General features: G+C 39.6%; 2 protein-coding genes across 2 annotated transcripts in view; both read left to right on the forward strand.

Annotated features, from left to right (window-relative positions):
• The first annotated feature begins 9,857 nt into the window (after positions 1-9,857).
• On the forward strand, positions 9,858-17,067 carry C1GALT1C1 (C1GALT1 specific chaperone 1). The gene is made up of 2 exons (XM_007507141.3): positions 9,858-9,991; positions 13,633-17,067. Exon 2 carries the CDS (start codon positions 13,638-13,640, stop codon positions 14,589-14,591), a length of 954 nt encoding a protein of 317 aa, XP_007507203.1. The 5' UTR covers positions 9,858-9,991; positions 13,633-13,637; the 3' UTR covers positions 14,592-17,067.
• The window catches only part of CUL4B (cullin 4B), a 165,629-nt gene continuing 152,808 nt past the window's right edge, over positions 9,866-22,686 (forward strand). The window contains exon 1 of the mRNA XM_056808903.1: positions 9,866-9,991. The gene's annotated coding sequence lies outside the window, so the exon portion shown is untranslated. The remainder of the gene's footprint in view (positions 9,992-22,686) is intronic.

Raw genomic sequence — 22,686 nt, forward strand, 5'->3', positions numbered from 1 at the left:
AGTTTATGACAAACCCAAAGATCCCAGCTTTTGGGAGAAAATCCATTATTTGATAAAAACTGCTGAGAAAATTTGAATACAGTGTGGGAGAGATTAGGTTTGGATCAACACCTCACACCCTATACCAAGATAAACTCAGAATGGGTGAATGACTTGAACATAAAGAAGGAAACTATAAGTAAATTAGGTGAACACAGAATAGTATACATGTCAGATCTTTGGGAAGGGAAAGATTTTAAAACCAAGCAAGACTTAGAAAGAGTCACAAAATGTAAAATAAATAATTTTGACTACATCAAATTAAAAAGTTTTTGTACAAACAAAACCAATGTAACTAAAATCAGAAGGGTAGCAACAAATTGGGAAATAATCTTCATAAAAACCTCTGACAAAGGTTTAATTACTCAAATTTACAAAGAGCTAAATCAATTGTACAAAAAACCAAGCCATTCTCCAATTGATAAATGGGCAAGGGACATGAACAGGCAGTTCTCAGCCAAAGAAATCAAAACTATTAATAAGCACATGAAAAAGTGTTCTAAATCTCTTATAATCAGAGAGATGCAAATCAAAACAACTCTGAGGTATCACCTCACACCTAGCAAATTGGCTAACATAACAGCTACGGAAAGTAGTGAATGCTGGAGGGGATGTGGCAAAGTAGGGACACTAATTCATTGCTGGTGGAGTTGTGAATTAATCCAAGCATTCTGGAGGGCAATTTGGAACTATGCCCAAAGGGCGATAAAAGACTGTCTGCCCTTTGATCCAGCCATAGCACTACTGGGCTTATATCCCAAAGAGATAATAAGGAAAAAGACTTGTACAAGAATATTCATAGCAGCACTCTTTGTGGTGGCCAAAAATTGGAAAATGAGGGGATGCCCTTCAATTGGAGAATGGCTGAACAAATTGTGGTATATGTTGGTGATGGAATACTATTGTGCTAAAAGGAATAATATAGTGGAGGAATTCCATGGAGACTGGAACAACCTCCAGGAAGTGATGCAGAGCGAAAGGAGCAGAACCAGGAAAACATTGTACACAGAGACTGATACATTGTGGTACAATCGAAGGTAATGGACTTCTCCATTAGTGTCAATGCAATGTCCCTGAACAACCTGCAGGGATCTAAAAAACACTATCCACAAGCAGAGGATAAACTGTGGGAGTAAAAACACCGACAAAAAGCAACTGTTTGACTACAGGGGTGGAGGGGATATGACTGAGGAGAGACTCTAAATGAACACTCTAATGCAAATACCAACAACATGAAAATGGGTTTGAATCAAGAACACAAATGATACCCAGTGGAATTGCGTGTCGGCTGTGGGAGAGGTGGAGGGAGGGGGGGATGGAAGAAAAGAAAATGATCTTTGTTTCCAATGAATAATGTTTGGAAATGACCAAATAAAAATTTAAAAATAAAATAAAATAAAAAATAAATTAAAAAAAAAGATATCCTAGATAATGTTTTAAGCCATGTTTCTCCTGCGACGACTTTTTGCCCACCCCACCTACCTTTGCAAACTCCAACTCTACTTGGAGCTTGCTGCATTTTTCTTTTCCTACTTGTTGCCCAGTTGCTTGCTCTCCCTACTGGCCAGGCTATTTTTAGCCTGGGGACTCTTGGCAAAGAAGAGATAAATGGCTTCTCTCGCCCAACTGCTTGAGTCCTCGTTCCTCATTCCTCCTTTCTTCTTCATTCCTTGCTGCTGACTCTGGCATTGCTGATACTGCTTCCTCCAGTCTCTGACCCTAATCACTTATTGGGCCCCCAGTTCCAGGCCCTCAGCAACTCTGCTCCTGATCTCTGGCCTCTGACCCAGACTTTTCATCCAACCTCAGGCCCTGCCCCAGGTCCCACTCTGCTGGTACCTGCCACTGTGTCTTCAGAATCACAAACCAACTGGTAAAAGCTGGGGAGTTCTTTCCTTAGGCAACAATTAGCCTCCATGTGAAAGGAGACCTGGGGCGGAGGGATGAGGAGAAGGAAGAGACTCTTCCATACAGGAAGTTGATTACAAGCATGGCATATTCTATGAAAGAGCAGTGCGTTACCTATTTCAAACAGCTTCAAGCTTTACGATGTTTTTTCATGAGTGCACTGATCCTTTCACTTATCTTGCCTGAGATTCATCTCCCTGCAACTCTTTGGCCCAGGCTCTAAGATTCATCCAGTTTGAGATTCCTCAAACCCATGTTCTCCCTCGATATGGGAAATCCCACAGTTCTGACAAAAGGAGTCTGAACGAATAGAGAAAGGAAAATTTTAAGCCTCTTCAGATTCCATTGTTTTATGAAAGTCTCTATATTTTATTGTATTTTGCTGATTGTCTGCTTTAAGTTTTAATTTTGTTTTAAGTTCAATCATTAATGCATTCAATACTATTCTGTTACACTGAATCAGTTTAATCTACTGTGTTTTAACTATTAGATATATTCTGTTACCTTTCCCCTATAACTTTACTGAACAAAATATTGTAAAGCCCATAAACAGCTTTTTCTTCCATTTTGCATTTGTTAAGTGTCACAGAGATAGTGGATGAACTCAACCTGGCTAACAACCTTTGGAGAATTTATTGAGCTAAGAATTTAAATGGCAATTCTAAGGGGTCTTCAGAAATAATTTTAATTAAATAATAGTTTCTAAATGATTTTTAAAAAATATTTATATTATAAACAATGTTATATTAAAGATGTGCTATGTCTGTAAAATTGTAACAAATATACATCAGTTCATAGGGTTTTTTGTCATACAGCAACTTATATAAAATATGATAGTGGGTTTGTTTGCTATTGTAAGTAATTGGGCTATTGTGATTTTGGGGGACTTTGGTACCTCTCTGAATGTGCATTATCTACTGTATTACTGTTTTATTCTGAAAATCATTTGTACTCACACAGTGGTTAAGTTAAAAAAGAAATGGATCTCATTTTTTGGGTGAGAAACCTTTGTACTCTACATTTCCTTAGCTGACACAGTGCATCATATAATGTAAGCTATATATTTTTGAATTTTAAAACTCTTTTATTATTGTTTTTGCTTGCATGTGCAAATATACTATTTCAGTTTTATTTTTTCTCTCCTTTTGGTATTTGAAGCACATCAACAGTATTGAGAAGATTTTTCTTTAACTTGTTTTGAATTTGCAGTAATATAAGTTTAAAATATATTTACTATATAAGTATTTGGTTTTCTTTTGTTGTTTCTTTTATCCTAAAATTGTTGCCATTTTCCCCTTGCATTGATGTATATACCCTTTACTTTGATTGTGATTATAAGTTTATTTGTGTTTGTTATAAGCCATTGGGGAGACTGGTCTTCCAAAGGATCATGGGGGAATGTGCATTTTAAAGTGCAATTTAAAATGTGCATTTTAAAATTCCTTTGTGGGAGGTGTCTGAGGAAGAATAAAAGAAGAGAGAAGCATAGATTTTGGCACCTTTTTCCCCAAACCTGGGTGGAGAGCTTTAGTCCCTGCATTGCTGCTGGAGATCAAACTTTCCTATAATTTCCCAAACCTTCCCTTTCCTAAAATCCCAAATAAACCTATCTAACTTTCTATTGAGTCTAGCTTTGGTTTTATTTAAACTCCCTAGTCTAATTAAGAAGAAGAAAGCCTGGTCAATTTCCTTGCCACCAGGCAGAGGGGTTGAACCCCCAGCTACCTTCCTACCCTTCCTTTTCCCTGTCCTTTCCCTCCTTTTTTCCCTACATCAGCACTCAGCTGTTAGCAACATAAGGGAAAGGGGGATTTATATTTTACCAGCCACACAAAAAGCATCTCACAAGGCCCCCCAGCCAGAGAGTTCAAGAGAAGTATCAGGTAGGTAGCAAGCTTAGCAAGAACCCCCAGGCCATGTCTGGTCAAATGTGGGAGGCAGCAATGGTGGGAGGCAGCAGCAGTGGCAGCAAAGGGAGCAAGAGCAGCAGCAGCAGAAGGAGCAGTAAGGGCACAGAGTGTAAGATTAAAATTACTATCCAATAACTCCAAGTATTATATTTTATAAAGTTTATTAATAATCACTTGAAGTAGAAGTAAAAAAACAAAAATTAAAACCTGAGTAAAGCCACATGAGTAAACTCTTCCTACCACGCTCTCCCCCCCAAGCCCCACCAGCTGTGTTCCTGGAAGAAGAGAGTGAGAGGCAGGGCTACACAAAACTTGTATCTTCCCTATGTTAGCACATAATGTAAGAAGGAACATGGGAAGCTGGGAAAGAGAGTCCCTGGAAAGCAAAATTCTATCCACACAGATTACAACCAAGAATCAGCTCCCAGCAAAACTGAATATAATAGGGGCAACTAAGTGGCTCAGTGGATAAAGAACCAAGCCTGGAGACATGGTATGGGTTTAAAAAACTTCATCTTGTTAAAAAGGTATCACAAACAATGAAGTAATGTCATTATTAAAGATAGATGAGGGGTAGCTGGGTGGCTCAATGGATTGAGAGCCAGGCCTCTCTGGGAGGGCCTAGGTTCAAATATAGCCTCAGACACTTCCTAGCTGTGTGACCCTGGGCAAGTCACTTAACTCTAATTGTCTAGCCCTTATTGTTCTTCTGCCTTGAAACCAATACATAGTATTGATTCTAAGATGGAAGGTAAGGGTTAAAAAAAAAAAAGATAAATGAACCAAATGCTATAGCAACCAAATTCTTTTTTTTTTTAATTTAGAATATTTTTCCATGGTTACATGATTCATGATTTTCTCCGCCTTCTCCCACAGAGCTCACAAGCAATTCCACTGGATTATACATGTGTCATTGTTCAAAACCTATTTCCATGTTATTCATATTTGCAATTGAGTGATCTTTTAACATCAAAACCCTAATCATACCCCTATCAAACTACGTAATCAATGTTTTTCTTCTACCTTTCTGTTCCCACAGTTCTCTGGATGTAGATAGCATTCTTTCTCATAAGTTCCTCTGGATTGTCCTGGATCATTGCACTGCTGCTAGTAGAAAAGTCTAGTACATTCAATTGTGCCATAACATATCAGTCTCTGTGTACAATTGTGAAGATGGGATTGACTCTCCCCTTGCCTACTTTTAAATTTAATCAACCAAAAGCGAAGGCACCCCTACTTAACATTAAGTAAGGGAGGTTCAAAAACCACTTAATAAAGTGAGTAACACCTCCAGAAGTGACTGACTGCCCCCTGGGCAGTGCTAAGCAAATTTAAAGACTACAATTGGTCCCCATAAAGTGGAGGAAGAGACAAGACATAAAAAAGGGATTATAAAAGATGATGAACTTCCTGTCCAATGTCCTTAATCTTGGGCCTGGAGGAGCTTGGACCTGGGACTCTGGTTCTTGGACTACTTCTAGTAGATCTTCTACCTTTGGATCTTCTCCTGGCAACTGAAAAACTGACCTTCCTTTCCTGGCTTCTGGAGAGATTAGTTCCACAGAGGCCTCCTCTTCTTGGAGGAAGCCACGTGGGTTGAACCCTTGCTTAATTGACCACTAAGTTCTCAGGCTGAGGGGTTGAGCCCTGCATGGGCTGAGCCAGGGACCAGAGCAACATTTAGGGTGATAAGCTAGACTTCTTACTCTACCCTCTCTTTAATTTCTCTATTTTCACTCTTTACCTCTCCTTGTAAATAAAGCTACTTAAAGTTATTTTGACTTGGGTTGTATTAATTTAAAAATTGGTGACCACATTCTCTTATATTTAGTCTAATCATAAATTTAATCCCTACACAATGTTCTCTTGGTTCTGCACCTTTTGCTTCACATCAACCCCTCAAGGTCTTTCCAGTTCACATGGAATTCCTAGAGTTCATTATTCCTTTCAGTACAATAATATTCCATTACCATCAGATACCACAATTTGTTCAGCCATTCCCCAATTGAGGGACAACCCCTCATTTTCCATTTTTTTTGCCACTACAAGGAGCGCAACTAGGAATATTCTTGTACATGTCTTTTTTCCTTATTATCTCTTTGGGGTACAAACCCAGCAGTGCTATGGCTGGATCAAAGGGCAGACAGTCTTTTAGCACCCTTTGGGCATAGTTCCAAATTGCCCTCCAGAATGGTTGGATCAATTCACAACTCCACCAGCAGTGTATTAGTGTCCCAGTGTTACCACATCCCCTTCAACATTTTTCATTTTCCTTTGCTGCCATATTGGCCAGTCTTCTAGGTGTAATGTGGTCCCTCATAGTTGTTTTAATTTGCATTTCTCTAATCAGAAAGGATTTAGAACACTTTTTCATCATGTGAAAACTACCTAGTCATGTCTCTTGACCATTTGCGGATTGGGGAATGGCTTGATGTTTTTGTAAATTTGACTTAGTTTCTTATATACTTGGGAAATTAAACCTTTGTCAGAGAGTTTTGTCATAAAAATGTTCTCCCAGTTTGTTGTTTTCCTTCTAATTTTGATGGCATTGTAGCAATTTAAAGGAAAAGTTAAATGTTACAAGAGGAAACATTAAAACTATTCTAGTAGGATTCCTCAACTATCCCCTCTGAGACCTAGATAAATATAATCACAAAATAAACAAGAAAAAATTGAGATAAATATAACTTTAGAAAAGTTATATTAATGTTTGATAAACACAAAGGCCCAAGCTTTTGGAATAAGAACTCACTATTTAACAAAAAATTGCTGGGAAAATTAGAAAGTAGTTTGACAGAACTGGGTATAGATCAGCATCTCATATTGTATACCAAGATATGATCAAAATGGATACATGATTTAAAAATAAAGGGTAATACTATACGCAAATTAGGAAAGTATAGAATATTTCACCTGTCAGTTCTATGGATAAGGGAAGAACTTATGGTTAAACAAGAGATAGAGAGTACTATGGGAAGTAAAATGGATAATTCAGATTGTATTAAATTAAAAACCTAAGGGAGATAGGGAGAGAATTTGGAACTCAAAATTTTTTTAATGAATGTTAAAAATTGTTTTTACATGTAATTGAGAAAAAAAATTTAAGTGACTTCAATGGTGTATACACAGTGACTATAACTACATACCATAAAAGAACATTAAGGAAGAAAAAAGAAAACAGAAGAAATAAAAATTTGGAAAAGGGCAGAGGAAAAAAATTTGTTATCACTTCTTTGTTAATTTGGGTCTCTTTATTAGGGTCTGTTAATTAGGATTTGCGTTGTTAAACAGACCTTATTAAACATTAATAGTTTAACATTCTCTTTCCCTCTTCATTTTCCATATTTATTTGATTATGTGTTTTTTGGCCACTTTCTAAGACTTAAAAATTTCTACTGATGCATTCTATTTTTATATCACTTTTGTTTCTGAATATCTTCCTCCTTCTCTCCCCAATAAGTCCACTCTTGTTTTGTAACAAAGGGAAAAATGCAATTCTGTTTTGGGCAGTTTGCTTCAATGGAGATGAATGCTAGCTGTGTGACTCTGGGCAAATCAATTCACATATGTCTGCCAGTTTCCCCATTTGTCAAAAGGGGCAATAGCACCTACCTTCCCAGGATTGTTGTGAGGATCAACAATGGGGGTTAAGTAACTTGCTCAGGGTAACATAGATAGGAAATGTTAAAAGACCAGATTTATACCCAGGACCTCCTGTCTCCAAGCCTGGCTCTCTAACCACTTAGCATACCCAGTTGCCCCCTTATTCACTTAACTTCTCTGATCTTGTTATCCTCATCTGTAATATGTTTCCTTGGATGGCTGAGGTCCCTTCCACCTCTAAATTTATAAAACTACAAAAGCTATTCAATGAATGAACTGAGTGCCCTTATGTGCACTATTCCATAATCATCGTTACATTTGTAAAAGTTCAACGTTTTCTGGAAGAAACGTGAATATGTTTCATTATAATGACTTCTCTTGATGAAAATTTAACTTCCTTCCCTTATTTGCAGAATTGAGAGACTATAGATCCTCCTCAACATTAATGCTTTCCCTCAGACTACCTAAATTTATTCTGTGTACATCTTATTTGTACATAGTTCTTTGGAAAAATGTCTCCTCCATAGCACCTTGAGAAAAAGCTCTGATTTTTTGGTTCCAGTTTGGATATTTCTGTTTTTGTTTTTTGGACTTTCTCTGTATCTCCATCAATTAGCACGGTGTCTGGCGCACATATAATAAATGCCAGTTACCTGAAATGTTGCATGAAATGGAAAGACTTGGTAGATGTAGTTGGTTTTGCAAAAATGACTTTTTCTTGTTTGTGGAACAGCAAGGAAGCCAGTGTCACTGGATGAGAGAGAGTACTTGGGGGAGTCTAAAATGCAAAAAGACTAGAAAGGTAGAGAGGGGAGATAACTCATGATGGTCTTTTTTCAAAGACTTTGAAAGGATATTATATTTTATCCTGGAGGTAATAGGGAACCACTATATGTGACTGAATGGGGGGAGGGTGTGATGATATGAGCACTACAATTTAGAAAGATCACTCTAACAACTGAGTAGAGGATGGAATGAAGCAAGGAAGAAACTTGTAGCAGGGACTTGTAGCATACATCCATGTGGTAGGACATTGGAATAGTCCAGGCATGATATTATGATGGCCTGCATCAGGATGGTGGAAGTGTCACAAAAGAGAAGGGGGCATATTTATGTGATGTTACCAAAGTAAAATCCACAGGTCTTGGCAACAGATTGGATAAATAAGGGGTGAGAGAAAGTGAGGAGAGGACCACACATAAGTCAGGAGCCTGAATGACTAGAAGGATAGTGGTAAAAGCAATATGGAAATTAAAAAGAGAGAGTTTTCCAGGGGGGAGGCATAAGTTCAGTATTTGATATATTGAATTTATTTTTTAAACCCTTATTTCTTGTCTTAGTAACAACTCTAAAACAGGAGGGTAAGGGCTAGGCACCTTTGCACCGCCCCTTGGTGGGGGAATCTATCCACTGTCACCTAGCTGCCCCTTGCCATGCTGGATTTAAGATGTCTATGGGTCATCCAGTTCACTGAAAGGATTAATATTGAAGCTGAAGCTTAACTATTCTGGCCAGACAAGACAGAAGTCATCAGAAAAAACCATGACGTTAGGAAAGACTGAAGGCAAAAGGAAAAGGGACAGCAGAGAATGAGGTCAAAAGACAGTGTCACAGAAATAATAAACTTGAGCTTGGCCAGACTTCAGGAATCAGTGGACTACAGAGGCTAGGCTAGGATCCAGGGGCCCAGAAAGAATAAGGCCTGACTGGACTTAACAAGTGTTGTCCTTGGGCAAGTCATTCCCTCTACTTAAGGCTATTTCTAAGTCTTGTCAAAAAAGTGGGGCTGAACTAGGAGGCCTCTGAGGTTCCATTTGGGGCTGGAATTTTTTTTTTAATTTACCTCCCTGGGGGCTCAGTTTCTTCCTCTGTCGAATTAAAGTTAAAGTTGTTCGCCTGTGAGATTCCTCTCAGGTCTAGATTTAAGTCCTCTAGTTTAAAAGCCGCTGCGGCCTAACTGCGCAGCTCTCGAAGGCCCAGCTCCTGAGGAACTTTCGCAGAGGAGAGCGGGAATACCTCACAGGGCCCGAGCGCGCGTGCCACCGTCTACGTAGCGCCGACTCTCAGGAGCTGACCAATGAGAGACCGATTTACTTGCTCGAACGACAGGCTAGCTCTCTAGCCTGGCGTCACACACGCGCAGCGCGTGCGTCACGGTAGGGTCGGAACGCTCGCTTGCTCCACGTTCTCTTGCTCAGGTGGACCGTGCGTCCAGGCCCCGAAGCACGCAGAGTGACGCTACGCCGCCAGACCGCTCGCTGGCCCCGCCCCCTCCACCGCCTCCCACCTCCTGCCGCGCGCAGCTTCCTCCTCCTCCTTCCCTTTCTCCTAACCCCGCCCTGCCCTCCCCCCTCCGGGCCCCGCCTCCGAGAAGCCGGCCCCACCTGGGAGCGCAGCCGGGGGGTGGGGGGTGCGGGGCCTGACCGACTGACAGCCTGCCCCAGCCTGACCAGAGGAGCTGCGGTGGGACTTCCGCGAGCACCCTGCCGCCCTCATTCCCGCCCGCCCGCCAGTCGCCTGCCTCCTCGCCGGTGAGTGCCGGGGCCCCGCCCCTGCCCCGTGGGGGGCGCTGTTTGCGAAGGGGTGGGAGTGTTAGAGGGAAGCGTCGCCCCTCTCCCCCCTGGTCTTCTTTGAGCTTCTCCCCTCCCCCTTTATCTTTTTCGAGCTTCTCCCCTCCCTTCATCTCCTGGAGAGACACTTGCACACATACTCCACTCAGGGCGCGTGCGCGCGTCTTTCTCTCTTTCCTCTCCCTCTCCGCCTGTACCCTCTCCTCTTCCCCACACCCCGCTGTCACTTGTACGAAGGGTTTCTGTTCCCCTCCCTCCAGTCTGCACCAAATTGATTCCTGGACCCAGATCTCAACCCCATTCTTCTTACCCTCCTGGGGGAAAGACTCATCATTTAGGAGAGTTCGGGGAAATTCATTGTTTTTCCTTTTTATTCCAAAGAACACACTGCCTGTAATGCAGTAGTTTGGCTCCCCCCAGTACCATCACCATCATCACAATCCACCCACCCCTACTCTCCATAGATGACCTTGGTGTTAGAGGCAAATTTCTAATATCAGTGTTGGCCACTGACAAGCCAGATGTTCACTTGGAATAATGATATATAAGGAACGAGAAACCAGAATGATAAAAATGGTTGTTAGCAGCCTGTCCCTTGTGAACACAAGGTTGTTGTGCCACTTGGCAGTTCGTATGAAGGGCACAACCCAGCTCTCTGTTCTTCCACACAACTATGTTTATGCAGCAAGTGGCACAGTGAGACTGCCCAACCCCGGAACTCCTTCCTGCCCCATCCCACACCCTTTACAGCCCCTCAGGTGAGAGGGGAAATTCGATTTTTCTTTTAGAAAGGCAACAGAGGGGAGGGGGTATGATTGCTGGGTTTGTATTAGGTTAATAAAGTATGGGTTGGTGGCGAAGTAGAGGGTGATTTAGGCAAAACAAATCTCATCTGAAGAAGAAAAGGGGCAGGTTTTTAGTGACTCATTTGTGAAATTCTTAGTAGAAGGAAGTGCTATGAAGGTTATCATACCATCCTGATAAGTAAACTGACCTTGGGTGTCAAGAAGCCTGCCCAGCCACTAAATCTTTGTGACTTCAGACCAGTCACTTAACCCCTCACTTTCCTTCTCTCTAAAATGAGAAGTTTGAGCCTATGTCTGTAAAGAATCTACCTCCCTCTGACATCCTAAAGATAGGCAAAGAGAACTCCAAGGGAAGAAATAGAATCCTAGAACTGAGCTTTTCTTTTGGTAGAATCAAGGAAGTTGAGGAAACATCACTTTTTCTTAGCATAAATTTATTTAAATTTGTTCTTCTGTAACTGTATTTGACAAAACCTCGATTTTATTTTGAATTAAAATGATGCAATAGACTTTTCCATAGCATCATGGAACCATGGAGTAGTGGATAGAAAGCCTCTATGTTGGGAAGACCAGGGTTTCAGCATACACACACATACACATACACACAGAAAAATATATATATATATATAAATATTCACACATATATATGTACACATATATATGTTTCATTGAGAGTTTTCCTCATTTAGGATTTCTCTAGACTAGTAAAATAACAGGTCCAGGTCTATAAGATTATATATTTAGAGCTAGGTATTTTAGAGACCTTCTAGTCTACCCCTGCCTCATTTTACAAAGGAAGAAATTAAGACCCAGAGAAATGAAGTGGCTTCATCCATAGGAATCTAGATTTAAAGAGGAGAAGCTCTCAATGGCCATCTAACACAGATCTTCTACAGATGAAGAATGGAGGTCCAAGAGCATTAAAGTGACTTGGCCAAAGCTCTGTCTTCTGATTCTAAATGTGATGTGCTTTCAGTGGCACAACTCTGCCAAATGGGCTATCCCATTGAATTATCTTCTTGGGATTATTTTTCTGAAAACATGTATCTTTTGTCTTAAATGGAAGAAGAAAAATAGTCCTTTGAGGATCCTGCCACTTTAGGCAAGTCCCTTCCCCTCCTTGTACCTCAGTTTCCTCCTCTGTAAAATGAAAAGATTGGTCTCAGTGGCCTTCCCAGATATCTTCCAGTTCTGGATCTAGAATCCTGTGTGTGACCTTGGACAAGTTCCTTCCCCTCCCTGAGTCTGTTTCCTCCGTTGTAAAAACCATTAGACTTAAAAAAAAAAACAAAACATTAGACTAACTTCCCAGTGGGATCCCGTCCAGCTTGGGATATAGGATCCTATATGTGATTTTAGGCAAGTAACTTCCCCCTCCATGGACTTCAGTTTCCTCCTCTATAAAACAAGGGTTATATTAGATGGCCTTTGAGTTTCCTTTCAGCTCTGGATCTAGAATCTTATGTCTAAATAGCTAACAAGGTCAGCTAATTAGTAGACTATGCCTTCTGTTGCTATTTCCTCCTTTTGAGAAAGAGCAAAAAGGTGGGTAATATTCAAATACTTAGCCTTAATACTTAGAAATATCCATGTAAACACAACATGGGCTGTTGGGCTCAATAGCCATGACACAGAAAGACAACATAAGTGTCAATACAGGTGCTACCTCCCAACTTGCTGATTCATGATGCATTTCACCTCTTGTCTTTCATTTTTTAGGAGTAAAGACAATGCCAGCACATTTGGATAAAATTCAGCATAATAAGAATTCACTTTAAGGTTGGCAAAGCACATTACATATCATTCAGTCAGCAGGTATTTATTAAGCAGCCACAATGTACCAGGCACTACTGGACACTGGAAATACAAGGAAAAAACTGAAGTAGGCCTTTCTATCAAAGAGCTTACATGCTACCTATTAGATAGAATATCTTTTTTTCTCCAATTAATAAGCATTTATTTTACTCCCCTTCACTGAAAAAATGGTAAAACAAACTTCATGTAACAACTATGCATAGTCAAGTAAAACATATTCCCACATTGGTCATGTCCAAAATATTAGATACATTATCTCATTTGAGCCTCACAAGAACACCTCAGCAGTAGGTGCTATTAGTAGCTTCATTTTACAGGTAAGGAAATTGAGCTTCAGAGACATTAAGTGATTTACCTAGGATCACACATAATATAAGTAGCTGGAAGCAGGATTTGAACCCAGATCTCCCCTCTTCTATCTGCTATTCCACACTGCCTTTCTTCCAAGCTACCTCACAAATGAAGTCAAGGAAATACATTCCCTTAGATGGAGTCCAAGAATTAATGAGTCAGCAAGCACTTATTAAGCACTTTTATGTGCCTGGCACTTCCATTCCATTTCTACCCTATAGAGAATTGATGCATCACAGCTCTGAATTTAACCAATAATTGCATACTGTTGGAACAATAGATTGTTACATCCATGTGTTCAGTGACCATATTTTCCACACCAAAGATTCAGATACATAGTCAGACCAAAGATACGTTTCTATCAAGGCCTTATTAAAAGGGTATTTTCTTTCCTTGAAGTCTAGGAGAGACATGGCCATGTCATCTAGATAGATAGATAGATAGATAGATAGATAGATAGATAGATAGATAGATAGATAGATAGATAGATATAAATATATTCTATAAAAAGAACTTGTAACTGTAATTTTAGGCCTTTAAGGACAAAAATCATTCTGTGAGCAAATAGAAAATGAAATGACTAGACTGGCTTTCCATAAGGTATCTGAAGGGTCTTTTTCTTCTTTATAGGAAAAATGCTTTTTGAAAGCAGTTCATTTTTGAAGGGTATGATGCTTGGAAGCATCTTCTGTGCTTTGGTTACTATGCTAGGACACATTAGGATTGGTCACGAAAATATAAGTCATCATGAGCACCATCACCTTCAAGCACTTAGCAAAGAAGACTTTTTGAAAATTTCTGAGGCTGAACGCATGGAACTTGTTAAGAGTGTTCGTGTATACTGTATGATTCTTGTCAAACCCAAAGATGTGGGTCGTTGGGCTGCTGTGAAAGACACTTGGACCAAACACTGTGACAAAGTAGAATTCTTCTGTACCGAAAGTATTAAGGTGTTTGAGTCAATTAATCTTGAAACAAATGACATGTGGACAATGATGAGAAAAGCATACAGATATGCCTATGATAACTATAAAGACGAATACAACTGGTTCTTCCTTGCCCGCCCTACCACGTTTGCTGTAATTGAAAATCTAAAGTTTTTCTTGTTGAAAAGAGACGCAACCCAACCATTCTATATAGGCCATACTATAAAATATGGAGAGCTTGAGTATGTGGATATTGAAGGAGGAATTGTCTTAAGTATAGAATCAATGAAAAGACTTAAACAGCTTCTCAGTGACCCCCAAAAGTGTCCTGAACAAGGAAGTATGATCTGGAAGGTATCCGAAGATAAGCAGCTAGCAATCTGCTTGAAGTATTCTGGAGTGTTTGCAGAAAATGCAGAAGATTCCGAAGGAAAAGATGTATTTAACATTAAATCAATTGGGTTTCTCATTAAAGAGGCAATGTCTAATAACCCCCAGAAAGTAGTAGAGGGATGCTGTTCAGATATGGCTGTCACTTTTAATGATCTGGCTCCAAACCAGATGCATGTAATGATGTATGGTGTGTACCGGCTTAGGGCATATGGACACACTTTTCATGACGCATTAGTTTTCTTACCTCCAAATGGGTCAGACAATGACTGAGCTCTAGAAGTCAGCGTGTAGATGATATTGAACATGCAATGATTTGCCATTGCATCTGCTAACTTAACTGCACATCCACATAGCGGGTTGTTTAGGGGTTTGATTTTTGGTTTGTTTTTTGTTTTGTTTTACTTTGGTGGAATCAGTGTATTTTGGCACATGATACGGTTTTACAAATGGGTATTTTTTTTCTAAAACTTTTTTACAAAAAAGTTTTTGGCTTTCAACTATGTTGGAAAGAAAAATCTTAAGTATGTGAGCAATTGATCAGATTTATAAGGGGTATTTGCAAATATTTATATGATAATTCCAAACAATCACTATTTGGGAAATCCAGTGTGAAATATATTTTTGCTAAATTTTTTTTATTGTAGAAAGGTTTCTTTACAACATTTCTTGCTAATATCTTTCTATCTTTCTAAGATATGCAAATCATGCATAATTAAATCACTGGACATAAATTTGCTATTCAAGTAGGCCTTTCAGGTGGGTGTTTATTTTCTCAATGGCGCACATACTGGCCTTTGACAAGTGCCAATGGATTTGCCTTCTCAGATGAAACAACCAAGCAACTAAGGCAGTGTACCTAAGTGAACTGAATAGATGAATGAAATTCTTTTGTCAGAACAAGTGATTGCAAGAAACATGTAACTCTCATGGGAGCTAATCTGGTAATATCTGTGGGTGCTGAAGCTAGACTCCTAGAAATTCTACTGTGACTGTCACACCCCTCCATGTAGGTACTGAAACAGAGCAGTGCATACACCCACATCCTGCTCTTCTTTCCTCTAGTTAATGTGGTGTGATTGTGACTCTTGTCCCTGCTAATTCAGCATGTAGCTTGGCTGAAATTCCTTCAGTTGAGGTTCATGCCTGCTGAGCCAGAGGTCAGGTTGGTGACTCTAGAAGTCTCGGCCATATCGTTTCTCTTAGTTGCACATTATCTATCCCATGCAGTGACTATGGCTGAATGTCTCATTTCATATTTGGTTTGCCTAGAGGCTTTGCCCTCTTTCACATGTGGACATCATCATTCTGTATTGGATCCGTGCAACAGAGCCTTCTGACTGTAAAGCCTCACCTAGTGCAGAATATAGCACATGATACATCTGGGGCTGGCTTCCCCTATAGTCTGACCTGTGCACCTGGTTCTTTGATTATGTAATCTGGAATGACATATTGCATCAGGTCAATAAAGCCCTATACGGTTTAAGACCAGGACATCTTAGAGCTGAACATTTGCCTTAATCATTCTTAGAGTTTTAATGGTCGTCAACTTTAGCCAATCAGAAGCAGAGCTGTTTCCCAAAGAGGGCCCCAGGCTCCCGCATTTCCTTCTTCCATTATATCTTGCAATAAAATGAAAATGAAACTTTCCAAGAATTGTGGGAAGCCCTGGGTTTTAATCTAGCATCCTTCAGCAGCCAGATTCTCCGGGTTGGGGGGCTTTGAGATGCTAATTTTTTAAATGATAATTGAAATACTCATAAAACAGAACATTTCCAGTACCTACCAGCTTTGATCATACTGTGGATCAGTGTGAGTTCCCTATGTACCTACTGATGTCTAGTTTCCCTCACAATAACCAATAGCTCATGATGGTGCAGGTGTTATCTTTGTCCAACAACACCAGCAGTTTGAGGAATTTCTACTGTATTTGTAATCAAGTATGCTAGTGGACCATTAGGTCTGCTGACGCACAAGTCAAATCTTAATAAGTATTTCAGAGACTGTAATCCATTGTCGAATTTACTGACAGCCTTGCACTGTCAGCATTGTATTTGAGCCAATTAGTCCTCAGAATATTGAATGACCCTTCCTGCCACCTAAGTATAACTTCCAGTTTGCCTTAAAGATTTATGTGTTTCTTTGTATCCACTGTAGTTTTGTAGATAAAAGCCTGGACCAATAACTCAGAAAATAAAGCTGTCAGGGCCAAGGTCACTGATTTTTCTCTCCATATGGAAAAGCGCTCTGGTCTATAGCCACAGACTGCAGTTCGGACCCTAGCCAGCTAATTCATTTTGTGTTATTGGTCACTGAGGGTTTCAGTGAGTGTATGGCTGGCCCAGTGCAAACTTCGCCTTCCTTTATGTGGTACATATGCTCCTAAAGGATTGCATGGAAATCAGTTAACACATACTGTACCAGAAAGCACCCAATTTTAAAAGTCCTCTCTGCTGAATCCTTTGTAAAAGAAAAGCATCCTTTGGCAGTGTACTCCCCAATTCATTTGTAAAGTCCGATTTTTATCAAAGCCACTGAAAAGGACAGATCTTACTTGATGGTGACCTATCATGTTGATGTCACCAGTTATTATTGTACGGGTTGTATGTATTAGCTATATGCTTGAAGAGTTCTTGTTGAGCATGTTTCTATATCAAATCACATCTTTCCATTGACTTCATTATAATTTCAGAGATGTGCCCTGGCAAAGCTTGAGTAAAATAAAAATTTCAATTAAGAATCCTGATAACTGTTTCTGTGACCATCATTCTTTTCGTCCGTCTGTGCATTTAAATTCCTTTCAACAAGTATTTCTTGAGTGACTATGAGCTCAGACCTATACTGGGTTCTGTGGGAATATTTTCAGACCAGCAAGAAGTCCCAGCAAATGGATAGTTGATTTTTATAAACTTTTTAAAAAATAAAAACCCTTACCTTCCATCTTGGAATCAATACTATGTATTGGTTCCAAGGCAGAAGAGTGGTAAGGGCTAGGCAATAGGGGTCAAATGACTTGCCCAGGGTCACACAGCTGGGAAGTGTCTGAGGTCAGATTTGAACCTAAGACATCCCGACTCTAGGCCTGGCTCTCAATACACTGAGCTACCCAGCTGCCCCCAATAAACTTTTTAAAATTAAAGTGCACCCCAGAGTTCCCAGTCTATCAGTCATTCTTATTTGCTCTGTAGGACATATATATGTATATATGTATACATATATATATACATAAACATATACATACACACATACATATATATATGCACATATATATGTATATAAAACCATATTGGCTATATAATTACTCTGGCATTTTAGCAAAAACCCTAGTGGGAAAAGCCAGCTCTGAAACAAAGCAATATCCTGACAGATACTAGCCCCTAGTACAGGGCTTTGTTCTAGGAATGGAGAAGTTCTAACCCTTTCAGTTGCCTCTGGCTCTGTGGTTGAGGGAAAAGCTGGTCCAGGATTGATAGACACCTACTTTACTCTCTCTTCCTTCCTCCAGAAGTAGAACAGAGAAGCCCAAGTCCTCCCAAGTGAGAGGAAAAGAGACTTAGATTTCCCCAATTGGCCTTGTGGGAGCTTTCTTGCTTTCAGCATTTGGCAATCTGAAGCCTTTCACCTCTACTGGACAGTTGTGGGGAGAGGGGAGGTGTTATTCCCTGTCTAAGTTTCTAAGCAGTTCCAGATGTTGGTTGTTTGAAGTACCTTCAAAAAATTGCCTCTAGTTTTTCTGAATGGAGAGTCAGGGCGTTGCACCATTTTGGCAACTGTGGCTTGATTTCACTATTTCATTAGTGCCTTCCTTCTCTCTTTCTATTCAAAATCAGTCATCTAGTACAAAGTGGATTTAGGTCCACCTCAGGATCTGAATTCCTCAGCTCCTAATTCTCTGGTCCCTTTCATTATTCCCCAGCTCCTTTTCTCTATTTATCTCATGTGGATATTGGCAACCTCAAAGTACCTGCCAGCTCTACCTTTGTGCTGGGACATATACAACTTGGCAGTAGTGATCAGCCTTCCACCCCCTTCATATCCATGGCATTTTTTCTTTTATCAACTACAAGCTATCCCCCACACCCTTCTCTTGTAATAACTCCATCTCAAAGGTAGTTTTCATTGACATAAATCAGTTTTAAGGTTGGCACTCAAGAAAGATTGGGCCTCAACAAACTTCTCTAATAGGAAATACCACTTACTAGAAGATTTCAAAAGATCCTGCTGATGCCACCTATTTGGCCAAAATAAAAAAGGAGAAATGTCTTGTGTTCCTTTAGAGAAGCTAAAGTACTATAGAAATAATACCTCTTACATCAACTATGGAAATAGCATCCTAAATGGCCCCTCTACCTACAGTATCTCCCCTCTTGCAACTTTTTTCCACCTTGATGCCAAATTGACCATTCTGAACCATAGGTGTGATCATACCCCTCCTCTGCCCAAGAAGATGCAGTGGCTCCCTAATGCCAGTAGAATACAATACAGACCCATATGTTTGACATTTAAAGCTCTTCTCAATACACCAGTAACCTCTTTTTATGTACATTTCCCATTTGTCTCTCAGACACTCTTTATTCCCTTCTTAGTTCTCTAGTTATCCCCCCTCTACCTCCTACATGAACTCCTTTCTGATTAGTGCAATTGTTAGTAGCACCCCCTCCCAATAATATCTTGAGTTTATTTTGTATCATCTGGGTAAATCTTGTTTCTTCCGATCCCCCTTGCCTTAGCTTCACACTTGGGATCAGAGGCCAGACTTCCAGATGGTCTTCCCTAGGTCAAAAACTGAAACAAAAAAGTGAGGTCAGCATAAACAAAGGGCTAAGATTTAATAAATTATTCACATAGAAAATATGCTGCAGTCATAGAAACCTTTTTACCTTTGATAAATCCAAGGTACAAACACCTTTTTAAAAAGCACCTTCTGTCAAACACCTAACTAATCCCATAGTATCATATTTCTCCATGGGGAAATGTCAAATAAGAATATTGATAGGACAACAAATTCCAAATGAATATTTGACGAACAGAAAAGGTCACATAAAAAATACTGGGAGAAATAGATGGACTTGTCTTTCATAACCATGGCTAAGGGTCTTCTTGACCAAATGAGATAGAGATAACAAAAGATAAAATAAATAATTTTGAGCACATAAAATTTAAAAGCTTTTGCAGCCAGGGTAATAAGAGAAAAACAATTGAGGAAAAAGTTCATTGCATCAAATAACTCAGATAAGGGTCTGATATTCAAGATTCATAGGAAATGAACACAAATATATGACCAAGAGCCATTCTTTAGCTGACAAGCAAAGAATGTAAATAAATGGTCTCAGAAGGAGAATTGTAAACTACAACCATATGAAAGAATTCCAATTCACTAGTAAGGGAAATGCAAATTAAAACAACTCTGAGTCTTGATCTCACACCTGCAAATTGGTAAGGATAAGAGAAGTTGAAAATAACCAATATCAGAGGGGCTACAGTAAGATAGTAACACTGGTATATTTTTGATGCAGTTGTGAATTGGTCCAACTATTCTGGAAGCTTGGAATTCTATGAAGTAACTGAAATGGTCTTTACCCTTTGCCTCAGAAATCCCAGGTACCGTCTATTCCCGCCCCCCCCCCCACTTTGGCAGCAAAGAACTAGAAATAGATAGGTACTCATTAATTGGGGGATGTAGAAATAAACGATGGTTCACAAACATAATGAAATACCACACTATAGAAAGTGATGTTGATGAAGATAAGTTATGGGAAGACTATGAACTGATATAGAATGAAATAAAAAACAAGAAAACCATGTATGCCATGACAACAATGTAAAAAGAAAGAACAAGAAAAACAAAACTTAACTTAACACTGTGTAATTATCATAAACTTGGCTAGTCCTGGAAAAAAGTTCAGAACATTTGTTTCTGGTTCAGAATTAGCTATACATTAAAACAGACATTTTTCAGACACAGCCAATATATAGGTATGTTTTGTTTGACTGTATCTCTTTGCTAAAAGTGAGGGCTTTCATGGGGGTCTGGTTATAGAGACAAAGATGAAATAAAAAAGAAAGGCATCAAAGAAACATTTAAAATACAAATAAAGGGGAAAATTCAGAAAGGGCTGTATTTTCAGTCATTTCTGACTCTTCCGGAGCTCCATTTGGGCTTTTCTTGGCAAAGGTCCTGGAGTAGTTGGCCATTTCCTTCTCCAGCTCATTTTTACAGACAAGGTCAACTGTGTTAAGTGGCTTGCTCAGGGTCACACACACACACACACACACACACACACACACACACACACAGTGTTTGAGGCCACATTTGAACTCAGGTCTTTCTAACTCCAGGTCCAGCACTCCATCCACTGCACCTCCGAGATTCTCTATTATATTACTGCCCTTGTGCTGCTCTTGTTATTATCATGCTAAATTTAATATGCACTTAAAAAACCTGTTCATAAGTTTGCAGTTTTATGTGCAGTTCTCTCTTTAGTTCCTTGCATATACTGAGGCTTGTTAAGTTCACCATAAAAAAAGAAAGATTAAAAAAAATAAATAAACATTCTAGAGCAGGGACTCTTAACCTTTCTCTGTGTGTCATGAACCCCTTTGGCAGTTCTCAGATTAATATTTTTAATGAATAAAAATAAACATTTAGAAGGGATTTCCTTTGCAAAAAAAAATCATTTTTATTGAAAGTTAACCAAATATATATATTTTTTATTCTTTTTTTTTTTTATAAACCTTCACCTTCCGTCTTGGAGTCAATACTGTGTATTGGCTCCGAGGCAGAAGAGTGGTAAGGGCTAGGCAATGGGGGTCAAGTGACTTGCCCAGGGCCACACATCTGGGAAATGTCTGAGGTCAGATTTGAACCTAGGACCTCCCATCTCTAGGCCTGGCTCTCGATCCACCGAGCTACCCAGCTGCCCCCTCCAAATATATTTTTTAAAAGCTCCTGGACCTCAGATTAAGAACCCCTGTTGGAGAGGCAATTCTTCTCTCCAAAAAAGATAGAAAATGCCATTCCCTTTTTTCTTGGCAGAAGTGTGGAGACACTGTGTGTGGGATTTTGCATATATTATCAGGCATGGTTAATGTGTTGGTTGGTCTTATTGATCTAGGTTTTATCTTTTTTAATCTTTGTTACAAGGCAAGTCTCCCTGGTCAGGAGAGGCAGGAGGGATGGATTCAGAAATGAAGGGCATGTGAAAACAAACCATCAATAAAAGGAACAAAAAGGAATATTGATGGGAATAACAGTTGAGGCTAAATGTTTGAACTCCCAGGTGAGCCCTTTCATGCTTCATAGTTTTAAAGCTGAATAAGTCTTTGCTGTACAATGGTTTTGTAAAGATAAAATGTCCACGGTTAATCTAGGCAAGAACAGAAGGGCTTCTTTTTCAAACATTGAGTTTCATTTAATAAAATGAATATAGATTGATTGTTAAACCCTAGGCTTAGAGAGAACACATTCCTCTTTTCACAGCAAACCAGATGTCGCCGGTGGGGCTTAAATGGCTCAAGTTGATGTGGTTTACATCAGGCCAGACTTAAGTCAAGATGTTTCTCAGGTAATCATATTACCCTGGGCATTACTGGGAAAAACTGCTGCTTAATTGGGACACCTGCATACACCAATGTGTTGCTGGCCAGCATCTGGTTTTTGGTTTCTTCTGAGACATTTAGGTTTCAGCATTCAGCAGCTAATGAGATGGTAAGAAAGCAGAATGGTTTTAACAACTCTTTCAGACCTTTTACAGACACTTAAGTTTTGAATTTAACCTGTATCTTAGGACCAACAGCTTTCGAGTTTTGAATCTATCTCTTCTCATTCCTTAATAAAGACAGATTGGAAATAAAGCAGTCCAAATACAAAACAATCCCTCCTCCCACCCCCAACCCCTCTCATGGGTTTTGCAGAGATATTTGGCCAAAAGATAGAGTGGATCCATGATTTCACTGGTCAAGGGAGCTCACAGACTCCCTCTACCAATGCCACTTTAGAATCTTAGAGCTGCCTAAGGAGTCAAGTAATTTGCCCAGGGTCACACAGCCAGTTTATGTCAGAGGCATTACTTGAGCCTCATCTTCATGGCCAACACTGTGCCATGCTGCTTATTTGTAAAACAAATAAAAAAGCAAGTCCACCAACCATTTCTAGCATCATCACTTTCTGTGGGATAGGAACTGCCACTGAACCCTACACTGAAACTATTTCTACAATATTCAAATAAGCTTTAAATTGAACTTAAAAACTAAAAGGCTTACACATGCAAATTTGGAAAAACAGAATTGTGCCCTGAATCTTCTTAATGTTTGAAAAGGCTGCTCTACAGAAATATGCCAGCAGCCCATAGAGCAGAAAGTTACCCCC

The sequence above is a fragment of the Monodelphis domestica genome, chromosome X, assembly GCF_027887165.1.
Source record: "Monodelphis domestica isolate mMonDom1 chromosome X, mMonDom1.pri, whole genome shotgun sequence".
NCBI lineage: Eukaryota > Metazoa > Chordata > Mammalia > Didelphimorphia > Didelphidae > Monodelphis > Monodelphis domestica.

Coding starts and splice junctions, on each gene's coding strand:
- C1GALT1C1 (XM_007507141.3), top strand. CDS start 13,638: ATGCTTTTTGAAAGCAGTTCATTTTTGAAGGGTATGATGCTTGGAAGC.